General features: G+C 41.2%; 1 protein-coding gene across 1 annotated transcript in view; it reads right to left on the bottom strand.

Moving 5' to 3' along the window:
• Window positions 1-5,927: 5,927 nt before the first annotated feature.
• The window catches only part of dok2 (docking protein 2), a gene marked incomplete at its 3' end in the record, with an annotated part of 12,846 nt that continues 4,360 nt past the window's right edge, over window positions 5,928-14,413 (bottom strand). The window contains exons 4-8 of the mRNA XM_079270704.1: window positions 11,236-11,344; window positions 9,065-9,234; window positions 8,590-8,868; window positions 8,104-8,202; window positions 5,928-6,776 (exon numbers count right to left, since the gene is read on the bottom strand). Of these exons, the coding sequence (XP_079126830.1) occupies window positions 5,928-6,776; window positions 8,104-8,202; window positions 8,590-8,868; window positions 9,065-9,234; window positions 11,236-11,344 (1,506 nt within the window). The remainder of the gene's footprint in view (window positions 6,777-8,103; window positions 8,203-8,589; window positions 8,869-9,064; window positions 9,235-11,235; window positions 11,345-14,413) is intronic.

Raw genomic sequence — 14,413 nt, 5'->3', positions numbered from 1 at the left:
CAAAAATCTTCTTCTTCTTCTTCTGTGGTTGTTTCCGTTTTTTTATCACATTCATCGCCGTCTACTGCCAGCATGCACTGTTGCCACGGAAACGGGGATGCAGCCCCACATCCCTACTGTGGTTGCCATGGAAACAGGTCTTTCATACCCTTGTTCCCACTTCCCCCCCCCCCCCCCCACACACACACACACACATACACACACACACAGACATATACACACACACACACATATATACACACACACACACACACACACACACACACACACACATACACACAGACACACGCACACATACACACAGACACACACACACACACACACACATACACACAGACACACACACACACACACATACACACGCACACACATCCCCCCAGTCTGCTCCAGCTTGTCCCTCAGAAGCAGAGGCTGGATGGTATTGAAGGCTCTGGAGATATTAAAGCATGACTCTCACAGTGCTTCCAGCCTCTTCCAGGTGAGAAAGGCATCTGTGTAGCAGGTAGGTGACAGCGTGATGTGTAGCATAGCAGGTAGGTGACAGTGTCATGTGTAGCATAGCAGGTAGGTGACAGCGTGATGTGTAGCATAGCAGGTAGGTGACAGTGTCATGTGTAGCATAGCAGGTAGGTGACAGTGTCATGTGTAGCATAGCAGGTAGGTGACAGTGTCATGTGTAACATAGCAGGTAGGTGACAGTGTCATGTGTAGCATAGCAGGTAGGTGACAGCGTCATGTGTAGCATAGCAGGTAGGTGACAGCGTGATGTGTAGCATAGCAGGTAGGTGACAGCGTGATGTGTAGCATAGCAGGTAGGTGACAGTGTCATGTGTAACATAGCAGGTAGGTGACAGTGTCATGTGTAGCATAGCAGGTAGGTGACAGTGTCATGTGTAACATAGCAGGTAGGTGACAGCGTGATGTGTAGCATAGCAGGTAGGTGACAGCGTGATGTGTAGCATAGCAGGTAGGTGACAGCGTCATGTGTAACATAGCAGGTAGGTGACAGTGTCATGTGTAGCATAGCAGGTAGGTGACAGCGTGATGTGTAGCATAGCAGGTAGGTGACAGCGTGATGTGTAGCATAGCAGGTAGGTGACAGCGTGATGTGTAGCATAGCAGGTAGGTGACAGTGTCATGTGTAGCATAGCAGGTAGGTGACAGTGTCATGTGTAGCATAGCAGGTAGGTGACAGCGTGATGTGTAGCATAGCAGGTAGGTGACAGCGTGATGTGTAGCATAGCAGGTAGGTGACAGCGTGATGTGTAGCATAGCAGGTAGGTGACAGTGTCATGTGTAGCATAGCAGGTAGGTGACAGTGTCATGTGTAGCATAGCAGGTAGGTGACAGTGTCATGTGTAGCATAGCAGGTAGGTGACAGCGTGATGTGTAGCATAGCAGGTAGGTGACAGTGTCATGTGTAACATAGCAGGTAGGTGACAGTGTCATGTGTAGCATAGCAGGTAGGTGACAGCGTCATCCACCCCGATGACAGATTGGCAGGCGAACTGTAGTCAGTGTCCAAAGATGAGCTCACCAGGGGCGGAGATGCCCAAGGACCAGCCTCTCTAGCGTCTTCATCAGGTGGGATGTTAGTGCCACCGGCCTGAAGCTGTTGAAGTCCTTGGGTCGCGGCGTCTTTGGGACTGGTACCACGCAGGATGTGTCCTGCGTGCAGTGGTGTACAGTAACGAAGTAGAAATACTTCGTTACTGTACTTAAGTAGTTTTTTTGGGTATCTGTACTTTACTTTACTACTTATATTTCTGTTGACTTTTACTTTTACTTCACTACATTTTGCAAAGAAAACCGGTACTTTTACTCCGATACATTTCCCCTGAAACCTTCGTTACTCGCTACAAAATCAAATCTATCTTTAGAAACAAAATGAATCCTGAGAGCAGCGTCGGGGACTGTGGTGGAACACAGACTGCAAGCAGGTTTGGTGAATCAGTGGTCCTAGCAGCAAGTTAAATCATTGGTTAATCACGTTAATGCACAATTGCAAACAAGTGCTCTCAAAGCCGCGGTGTTTTGATTCCCAGGATGCTACATGCTATAAGCTAGCGGGCGACTACATGAGTAGAATTCCACTCTACGATGACTGATTTCATGATGGAAGCAGAAATGGAGGCACCTGCTACTCCCGCAACAAACGACGGTGGTGACGAAGACCAACACCCGTGGATCACTAGCGAGTTAGTGAGCTGAGGAAGTGTTGACGGTTGTGCAGCACTAGTTGGCTAACGTTAGCTGTAGCTATATACACGGATTGACAGGAGCCGCGAGAGCGCAGCATTAGTGAAATTCTTCGCAGCTGTGTGCAAGCTGTCTGTGACGCTGAACACACCTCTACCTGCCTCAGCGGCCTGTGAAAGACTAGTTAGCATCGCAGGACGAGTCTTCAGCCCAAGAAGAGCGAGACGGAATTCTCGCAATTTTGAAAACCAACTTATTTTGAAGATGAACAGGACATGTTTCAGTTTCAAGTAATGACTGTGTTGTTACTTTCGGTCCTGCTTTAGTATTGATCATGTTTTGATATCTGAGTCATGTTGTGGATGATCAGATGGAGTTATGATGGGAGCAGTCGCCCAATTGCAGATTCAGCTTGAGACAAACCTTTGTGTTCAAATCAGCCCACAGGAGTTTACAAGGCAGGTGTCCTTTCTCTAAACACTGACCTGATGCATCAAGTGGATATGTTTTGCTGAACATAATATTATGCATTGGCCTCTACATCCTCTAGTCTAATGAGCAGACTTATAAACGCACTGTTACAACTCCTTCATGGTGTCATATTGCTTTTCGGCGAATTATGATGATAAGTTCATAGTCGATGCAAAAGTATACTTATGTACAATATATTATGTTGAACATTGTTGCTCCTGAATGGATCACAGCAACCCAATTATGTTCAACACAGCTCCATGTCCTTGGTCATGGTGCCACAGCACTTAAAAGAATAAACTTCATCATTCTCACAATTCTGACCCTTTGCTTTTTTATTAACAGCATTTACTTGTACTTTTACTTTCAATGAACAGGTTATGATGTTCATTTAATGTTCAGGTTGTGATGTACATTTAATATCAGAAAATTACTTTTGATACTAAAGTACTTTTGTACTTAAGTACAATAAATATCAGCTACTTTAAGACTTTTACTCAAGTAGTATTCTAATAGGTGACTTTTTACTTTTACTTGAGTAGTTTTCCAGTAAGGTATCTTTACTTTTACTCAAGTATGGCTTTTGAGTACTTTATACACCACTGCCTGCGTGGTACCAGTCCCTGTCTACAGGAGGTTGCAGCAACAGGGAGGACTGGATGGGCGGAGGGGTGGATGTTGTGGCTGTTGGTTGGGCCCCTTGTAGCCAGACATCTCCTTGAGGCCCTTCGGTCTGTTAGCTTCGGTCTGTTAGCTTCTGTCTGTTAGCTTCTGTCTGTTAGCTTCGGTCTGTTAGCTTCGGTCTGTTAGCTTCTGTCTGTTAGCTTCGGTCTGTTAGCTTCGGTCTGTTCGCTTCGGTCTGTTCGCTTTAGTCCGTTAGCTTTAGTCCGTTAGCTTTTTGTTAACTAACTTCTTTCTGTTTGCTTGTGTTTGTTTTCTTCTGTACGTTAAAATCAGTCTGTTAGCTTCGGTCTGTTAGCTTCTGTCCGTTAGCTTTTGTCTGTTAGCTTCGGTCTGTTAGCTTCGGTCTGTTAGCTTCGGTCTGTTAGTTTCTGTCCGTTAGCTTTTGTCTGTTAGCTTCGGTCTGTTAGCTTCTGTCTGTTAGCTTCGGTCTGTTAGCTTCGGTCTGTTAGCTTCGGTCTGTTAGCTTCGGTCTGTTAGCTTCTGTCCGTTAGCTTTTGTCTGTTAGCTTCGGTCTGTTAGCTTCGGTCTGTTAGCTTCTGTCCGTTAGCTTTTGTCTGTTAGCTTCGGCCTGTTAGCTTCTGTCTGTTAGCTTCGGTCTGTTAGCTTTAGCCTCCCAGTGGAAGCTCCTTGATGACATCACTGTGCTGATCTCAGCTGTGAACATGAAGTAGGACAGTATGAGCACACTCTTTCATCTCTCTGGTGCTCAGTATCATGAGGAGAGAGTTCAGCTTCCAGGCCAGTGAGTCCACACACACACGCACACACAATGATGCTCTTTTTGTTTCCAGCTGAGCATGTTGTAAGGCGAACAGAGAGATGCATGCTGGGACGTCGTTATAGCGTGCTGAGTCCCTGGGGGGACCATGTCAGTGTGTGTGTGTGTGTGTGTGTGTGTGCGTGTGTGTAGCTGGTTGCACAGTCAGAAGTGTCGGACAGCATCACAGTCACACAGCAGCCTGCAGCGTCTCCACCACACAGCGCTAATGTAGAGAGGTCAGTGTACCAGAGACCAGCTGAGGGTCCATGGAGGGAAGCACTGTAACGTAAAGGGTAAAGCATTATGTCATACTTAGGACATAAAAGTAGGGTTGGGTATCGTTTGGGTTTTTTCCGATACCGGTGCTAAAACGATACTTTTAAAACGATACCGGTGCTTAAACGGTGCATGAACCGATACTTTTTTCTTCAAATTGAACAATATATTAACTGTTTAAAGTATACTATAAATATAAATGAATACAAAACACTTGGCTTCAAACTACAGCTTCAAACTTTTAAACTATGAACAATATGTTAACTGTTAACAGTTTACAGTGTACTTAAATCAATATAAATAAATAGAAAACACACACACACTCTGTACACACACTACAGCTTCAAACTTCAGCAATTATTTTGCAGAAATATGAGCATATTTTCCTTCTCTGGCAAAATACGACACGTCTCATGACTTATTTTATTTTACCAGTTGGTGGCGGTAATGCGCCAATTCGTCGTTTGCCAACCGCCACTACACCTCAAAGAAGAAGCAGCTTTCTGTGTTGTTGTGCTCATGAGCGACAGCGCTAAGTACCCCGTTGTAATACTGTAATACTATGAATGAGGAGCGGAGGACCGAGTCCTGCTGCCAGGACGGAGTCATCAGAGTAGTGTCAAAAAAGTATTTCAATCGGCTCAGGCACCGAAAGGAAACATGTTTTGCAGAATAAAATACTTTATTTCTCAAATTCTACTCAAACATTGAAGTTTGAACACAAAATGAATGAATAAAAAGACCAAAGAGTTTAATTCTAGTCTGATGATGATTATCTACATCAATAATAAACTCCTGCTGCCCTCTGCTGGAGGAAGCAGCTCACTGCAGATCTGAGGTCAGATTCATTAAATGAAATCAATAAATCATTTCTTCCTCTTGACCACGAATAAAAGAGGAGAATGAATTAAACGTCCTGAGTCTTGTTGACGTACCTGATGAACGTGGTGCGTTTATCTACCTGAGCTCTGATCAACAACACCATGCAGCTGATAACAGATGTGTCACTGAGTTCATATTCATACAGTAAATAAACACGAATCTACCAGCAGGAATATATTAATCATAAATGACCTGGTCACCAAATCTACCATCAACCAAACTCTGAGGACAGCAGGAACTGTGTCAACAGGCTAACAGGCTAACAAGCTAACAGGCACAGAGGCTTTTGAATGAAGGCTAAGACACATGCTCAGTGTAACCATCTTTGTTTCTCTCATTTTCTCATAGACTTCTATAGAACCAGAGGAGTCGCCCCCTGATGGAGATTAGAGAGAATGCAGCTCTAGTATCTGGTCTCAGAGTCTCTGTTTCATATCAGAAATCAGTCCTCTTGGACTGTGATGGACATGTTTTGACTGTTTTCTTACATTTTATAGACTAAATGATGAACTGATTATTAAACAAAGAAGCGAGCGGAGCAGAAACTGTAGTATTTATGAGTAAAAGAACACTGTCATGGTCCGCAGGAGACGTGGACCAGGACTCCGGCACAAAGAGACTAGAGGTGGAGGATCAGAGCTGCTTCCTGTCTCCTCTATGCCATCTTCACCATCACGTTGTTGTACGGTGAATCCCGCTGCTCCTCCTCCTCTTCCTCCTCCTCCTCCTCCTCCTCCTCCTCCTCCTCCTCCTCCTCCTCCTCCTCCTCCTCCTCCTCCAGCTCCTCCTCCCCATCTTCTTCTTCTTCACTGGTGCTTTGTGGAACAGGAAGCGCCCTCTGGGCTCGTTTGGGCACAGCGTAGTCGTCCACCCGGGGGTTGTACGGGTACTCGTGACCTTTGGGGTCGGCAGCCGTACCCATGATCCTCCAGGCGTCTCCTCTCATCTCCTCCAGGTCGTCATACAGGGAGGTGGGGGGTTTCACCGGTGGGGGGGCGGCGGCGGCGGCGCAGCCTTCAGGCTCGTCGTAGATGTGATCCACCTTCCTGACGACCGCCGGCCCGACGACGACGGCATTGTTCAGGAAGACGTTCCTGATCTTCATCTCGTCGATGCTGTCGTAGAGCGGGTCGGCCCCGTGAGCCTGATGGGAGCTCAGAATGTCGGACGCAAAGGTCACGGCGATGGTGTCAAAGGGAAGTGAGTACTCCGGCTCCTGGGGGGCGATGTGTGCGGTAGAGGGGGGAGACACGCCGCCGCCACCCCTCTTACTTGCCGCCGGCAGGAGGATCTGGGAGTACGTCTGGTCGGGGTTTGGGCTGGAGCTCGGTTTGGGGTTGTGGGCGCACCCGGGGGGGCCCTGGGGCTCGGGGCCGGCGTGAGGAAGAGGGCAGCTGGAGATCATCTTGACCTGGTTCTTACGGGGGACCGGGACGCCGCGGGGGTCCAGAGTCAGACTCTTCACAGCCGTCAGCATTTTCTCGACCGGAGGCTCCAGACGAGACTGAGGACAGAAGACAACCGATCAGGGATCAATCTTCGACCGTCGGATCAATCTTCGACCTTCAGATCAATCATCTACCTTCAGATCAATCATCTACCTTCAGATCAATCATCTACCTTCAGATCAATCATCTACCTTCAGATCAATCATCTACCTTCAGAGCAATCATCTACCTTCAGATCAATCATCTACCTTCAGATCAATCATCTACCTTCAGATCAATCATCTACCTTCAGAGCAATCATCTACCTTCAGATCAATCATCTACCTTCAGATCAATCATCTACCTTCAGATCAATCATCTACCTTCAGAGCAATCATCTACCTTCAGATCAATCATCTACCTTCAGATCAATCATCTACCTTCAGATCAATCATCTACCTTCAGATCAATCATCTACCTTCAGATCAATCATCTACCTTCAGAGCAATCATCTACCTTCAGATCAATCATCTACCTTCAGATCAATCATCTACCTTCAGATCAATCATCTACCTTCAGATCAATCATCTACCTTCAGATCAATCATCTACCTTCAGATCAATCATCTACCTTCAGATCAATCATCTACCTTCAGAGCAATCATCTACCTTCAGATCAATCATCTACCTTCAGATCAATCATCTACCTTCAGATCAATCATCTACCTTCAGATCAATCATCTACCTTCAGATCAATCATCTACCTTCAGATCAATCATCTACCTTCAGAGCAATCATCTACCTTCAGATCAATCATCTACCTTCAGATCAATCATCTACCTTCAGATCAATCATCTACCTTCAGATCAATCATCTACCTTCAGAGCAATCATCTACCTTCAGATCAATCATCTACCTTCAGATCAATCATCTACCTTCAGATCAATCATCTACCTTCAGATCAATCATCTACCTTCAGATCAATCATCTACCTTCAGATCAATCATCTACCTTCAGAGCAATCATCTACCTTCAGATCAATCATCTACCTTCAGAGCAATCAAAGTCTTCAACCTGTAGTGACTCAAACTGACCAGCAGATGGAGAAGTTTCACTATTAAATAAATACTTTATACTGCAGTACAACATCCTGGTACTTTACTGTGTTTGACATACGATGTACTGGGATGTACTAGATAATAAAGTAATCGAAGTTTTGGAACGTTTGTTCTTCATGTATCTACTAACTAGTACCCTGATGTCTCCATTAAAGCTCATCAATGAGCCTCACTGTTGTTTCATCATGGCCATCATCATCATCCCCATCATCATCATCGTCATCATCGTCATCATTATCATCATGTTGTTGGTTTGAGATTTGGTGTTTGCAGTTTGTGTTTCCTACCAGCTGGAGGCGTTGATGTTGTTGTTGTGAAGGAGGGGAGCTCTCTTTGTCTTTGTGATGATGACTGTCAGTCACCATGCTGTAGACGCCGTCAGCTGCCTGCACACAGAAAACATCAGACAGTTGGAAGATACCCGGGGAAATAAATTTAAAAAATTTAACAAAACTGAAAAAATGATGATAAAATCTTGTACTCTCTGAATCTCTCTTTACCAGAACTATGAACAGGGTTTAGTGTAATCTCCTTGTTTGTTTTCTTAAAGCTTTACTCAGCAGTGATTTTATTCTGAAATTATGGACAATTGTGACTTTATTCTGAAGGTATTGACTTTATTTTGAAAGTCTTGACTTTATTCTGAAAATCCTGACTTCATTCTTAAATCCTGTATCCTGAGTTTATTCTTACTTTACTTAAATCCTCTCCGATTCTAAAAGCTGTGACATTATCTTGAAAGCACGGACAGATAACCTGCAGTGTGAGCTCACCTGAGCAGCAGGGCATTGTGGGATATGGCTGCGGAGCTGAGGCAGCGGGGGCGTCCTGGTCTGGACCAGAGGCGGGTTGGGGGGCAGCGGCGGCAGGCTCTTGTCCTGGGGGGTCTCTGGACTCGCACCACTGGAGGTCTGCCTCTGGGGGAAGGAGATCCGCTGCAGGTTGATGGCCGTTTCCACGGCCTGAAACAGGAAGTTCCCCTGTTTGGTGTCGAACTCAAAACTGCCCTCGCCGGACTCGCACCTCCGCCCGGCCTCAAAGGAAAATGTGGACTGAAGGACAGGAATCTCCAATTTATCTTTTCTCTTATTCATTTATCCAGACTTAATCTGGAATGTATCTGGACTAGATCCTGACTTTATATTTCCTTTATTAGGACTTCATTCATATTTTATCCTGACTTTCTTTCTTTCTGCTGTTTATGGAATCTAATATTAACTAAATACAACCCTAAAACGTGCGTCTCACCTTGTCCCGTCCGAAGCGTCTCAGGTACCGGTAGGGCCAGGTGGACACCACGTCCCCGGTCTTCCCCAGCAGGAGGAGAGTTTCCACGTCGGCTCTCAGGAATCCATCTCCTTTCAGTCTGCAGCGATCAGACGCCTCCGTCCTCCGAACACACACTCTGAAGTCACGCACTGACACACACACACACACACTGATCAACTATGATGTCATCGAGAGCTGACACCACACCTCCAAGAATCCATTAGTCGACCAATTAATCCACAAGAACGTTAACATCAAAGTTTGTTTCTTTAATGGTTCCTGATGACATCACTTCATTTGAATTCATTTTGAATCATCTGGACTTTAATAACAACGTTAACTTGCTGCTGCTTGAAAACTTTGAGAACAATTATCATTATTTTCTGTTACAATACACACATGAGACATTCAACTTCTTCTTATGCGATGGCAATGTTGAGGAAACCATTCACACACACACACACACACACACACAGCCAGGTGTGTGTGTGTGTGTGTGGCTGCAGGTGTTTGTGGGGACCAGCAGCGTCTTGCACATGGTGACCTCGATCCTCCACCAAACGTTACTGCATCTGTCTGTAGTACTATTTATACCTCCTGTGTACTCATGAGTACTGTGTCTCTTTACTGACGGTTACAAGTCTGAGTGCCACAAATGAACGATTTAATAAACGTACATATAAATGTTACATGAATGACATCATCAAATGTGTAAAAGATCTCTTTCTTTGTCACAATGTGTCAACCTGTGTTTGATGGTATTATGTGTGTATATCAACTGTCTGTGAAATATTTTATATATATCATATACATGACAATCTAAATAATGTGTCATTGGTGTTGACATATAAATATATACATAAATATATATATATATAAATATATATATATATATATATATATATATATATATATATATATATATATATATATATATATATATCAGATCCAGTGGAACCAGTAGAGGATCAATGGAAACACTTCAGACCTCACAACTAATAAACAACACGCTGCTCAACTTCCTGTTAAGAAACAGGAAGTTTGTCCTTTGAAGATAAAAGATGATGTCGCCCGACCGCCCGACCACACACACACACACACACACTATCATGTTATATCATTTTATATTATATTATTTTTAGTGCTGGGCAAGTTAACGCGTTATCATCGAGTTTTTTAAATTTATTATAATTATTTATTTTATAATTTTTTTTATTGAAAGACAAGAAACAAAACATATACATAACAAGAGGATGACAAGAACAGTGGGATAAAAGCCAGCAAACATCCTATAGTCAGTGTGTGTGTGTGTGTGTCCTTTGAGATGGGAAAAAACTAAAATAATAATAATTAAAAAACAACAAATAAAACAGCTCAGTATTTTTTATTTATTATTATTGTAACAGACTGTCTCATGTTCATCGTTTTGCATTAGAGATATGATGTCCCTTCAGGGTTGCCGTAGAGAAAAGGCGACTTCGCTGCTCTCCCTGGAGACGACTGGACATCGCTGGTCAACTCACAGACACTCACATGTTAGTGCACCTCTACGCTGACATTCACCGTAAACGCATTCAAACGCACAGATCGGGAGCGAAGGACTTTGAAAGTTAGCGGAAACATTAACGTGAGACAACATCCGGTTTCTTCAGACCAACATCCGGTTTTCAGAATAAGATGCCAACAAAGTATGAATTATATTCACATCAAGTATGAAACATGCTGCCTGCATCTCGTGACCAAATGTTATTGCCCTTTTGTTCATATAGCAGTACTTTCAAAATAAAAGTGCGCAATACACTACTTTATAATTCATTGTTGAACTTTGCCATAACAATGAGATTAATCGCAAAAAATCCATGCGATTAATCGCGATTAAATATTTTAATCGTTGCCCAGCACAAATTATTTTATATTACTTTATTTTATATTATATTATTTTATATTATTTTATATTATTTTATATTACATTATATTATATTATATTATATTATATTATTATATATTATTTTATTTTATATTATATTATATTATTTTATATTATTATATATTATTTTATATTATTTTATATTATATTATATTATTATTATTATGCAGTACTAGTATCCTAACAGTGTTTTCATGCAGCCTCAGATGATAGTGTTGTCTACCTTTCTCGGTGCCGCTGTACAGAGAGTTGTCCTCCATTCCTGCGTCTTCATCCGCTCCTCTTCCTCTCAACAGGCTGCCTCTCTTCACTCCGGGTTCAGTCCAGTTCATCTGTCACATATTGATCAGATCCATCACTGTGAGCACACTGTGACCCCATTAAACACCATCAAACACCATGGAACACCATGGAACGCCATGGAACACCATCAAACGCCATCGAACGCCATGGAACACCATGGAACACCATCAAACGCCATGGAACACCATGGAACACCATGGAACACCATCAAACACCATGGAACACCATCAAACACCATGGAACACCATGGAACACCATCAAACACCATGGAACACCATGGAACACCATCAAACACCATGGAACACCATGGAACACCATCAAACACCATGGAACACCATCAAACACCATGGAACATCATGGAACACCATCAAACACCATCAAACACCATGGAACACCATGGAACATCATGGAACACCATCAAACACCATGGAACACCATGGAACACCATCAAACACCATGGAACACCATCAAACACCATGGAACGCCATCAAACACCATGGAACGCCATCAAACACCATGGAACACCATCAAACACCATGGAACACCATGGAACATCATGGAACACCATCAAACACCATCGAACGCCATGGAACACCATGGAACACCATCAAACGCCATCGAACGCCATGGAACACCATCAAACACCATGGAACACCATGGAACACCATCAAACACCATGGAACACCATCAAACACCATGGAACACCATGGAACACCATCAAACACCATGGAACACCATGGAACACCATCAAACACCATGGAACACCATCAAACACCATGGAACATCATGGAACACCATCAAACACCATCAAACACCATCAAACACCATGGAACACCATCAAACACCATGGAACACCATGGAACATCATGGAACACCATCAAACACCATCAAACACCATGGAACACCATCAAACACCATGGAACACCATGGAACACCATGGAACGCCATCAAACACCATGGAACACCATGGAACGCCATCAAACACCATGGAACACCATCAAACACCATGGAACACCATGGAACATCATGGAACACCATGGAACACCATCAAACACCATGGAACATCATGGAACACCATGGAACACCATCAAACACCATGGAACATCATGGAACACCATCAAACACCATGGAACACCATGGAACACCATCAAACACCATCAAACACCATCAACGCGTTATTATCGCGTTAACGCATTCATTAATTGACAATTGACAATTATTTTATAGCGCGTTAACGCATTTCTTTTGTTTTGAAAGTCCTTGGAGGAAGTCTTCAGAAGATACGTTGATGCAGCTTGTGGGAGAAGTTTAGATAAACAAAAGCAAGACAAGCGGCGTTACAACGTGTAGCAGCTGCCTGGAGACGACTGGACATCGCTGGTCAACTCACAGACACTCACATGTTAGTGCACCTCTACGCTGACATTCACCGTAAACGCATTCTAACGCACAGATCGGGAGCGAAGGACTTTGAAAGTTAGCGGAAACATTAACGTGAGACAACATCCGGTTTCTTCAGACCAACATCCGGTTTTCAGAATAAGATGCCAACAAAGTATGAATTATATTCACATTAAGTATGAAACATGCTGCCTGCATCTCGTGAACCAAATGTTATTGCCCTTTTGTTCATATAGCAGTACCTTAAAATAAAAGTGCACAATACACTACTTTATAATTCATTATTGAACTTTGCCATAACAATGAGATTAATCGCAAAGAATCCATGCGATTAAATATTTGAATCGTTGCCCAGCACTAATAATGTAATGTAATGTCATATAATGTAATGTAATATAATGTAATGTAATGTCATATAATGTAATGTAATATAATGTAATGTCATATAATGTAATGTAATGTAATGTCATATAATGTAATGTAATGTAATGTCATATAATGTAATGTAATGTAATGTAATGTCATATAATGTAATGTAATATAATGTAATGTAATGTCATATAATGTAATGTAATATAATGTAATGTCATATAATGTAATGTAATGTAATGTCATGTAATGTAATGTCATATAATGTCATATAATGTAATGTAATATGTCATATAATGTCATATAATGTAATGTAATGTAATATAATGTAATGTAATGTCATATAATGTAATGTAATGTCATATAATGTCATATAATGTAATGTAATGTAATGTAATGTAATATGTCATATAATGTCATATAATGTAATGTAATGTAATATAATGTAATGTAATGTCATATAATGTAATGTAATATAATGTAATGTCATATAATGTAATGTAATGTAATGTCATATAATGTAATGTCATATAATGTCATATAATGTAATGTAATATAATGTAATATGTCATATAATGTCATATAATGTAATGTAATATAATGTAATGTAATGTCATATAATGTAATGTAATGTCATATAATGTAATGTAATGTAATATGTCATATAATGTAATATAATGTAATGTAATGTAATATAATGTCATGTAATGTAATGTAATGTAATGTCATATAATGTCATATAATGTAATGTAATGTAATGTAATATGTCATATAATGTCATATAATGTAATGTAATATAATGTCATATAATGTAATGTAATGTCATATAATGTAATGTAATATGTCATATAATGTAATATAATGTAATGTAATATAATGTAATGTAATGTCATATAATGTAATGTAATGTAATGTCATATAATGTAATGTAATGTCATATAATGTCATATAATGTAATGTAATATAATGTAATGTAATGTCATACAATGTAATGTAATGTAATATGATATAATGTAATATAATGTCATATAATGTAATGTCATATCATGTAATGTAATGTAATGTCATATAATGTAATGTCATATAATGTCATGTAATGTCATGTAATGTAATATAATGTAATGTAATATAATGTAATGTAATGTAATGTAATGTAATGTCATATAATGTAATGTAATGTAATGTCATATAATGTAATGTAATGTCATATAATGTCATATAATGTAATGTAATATAATGTAATGTAATGTCATACATTGTAATGTAATGTAATATGATATAATGTAATATAATGTCATATAATGTAATGTCATATCATGTAATGTAAT

Source organism: Melanostigma gelatinosum (assembly GCF_949748355.1).
Source record: "Melanostigma gelatinosum genome assembly, chromosome: 6".
In the NCBI taxonomy this organism is placed as follows: Eukaryota; Metazoa; Chordata; class Actinopteri; order Perciformes; family Zoarcidae; genus Melanostigma; species Melanostigma gelatinosum.
The sequence above is the reverse complement of the archived record's forward strand: the minus strand, read 5'-3'. Positions and strand labels throughout refer to the sequence as shown.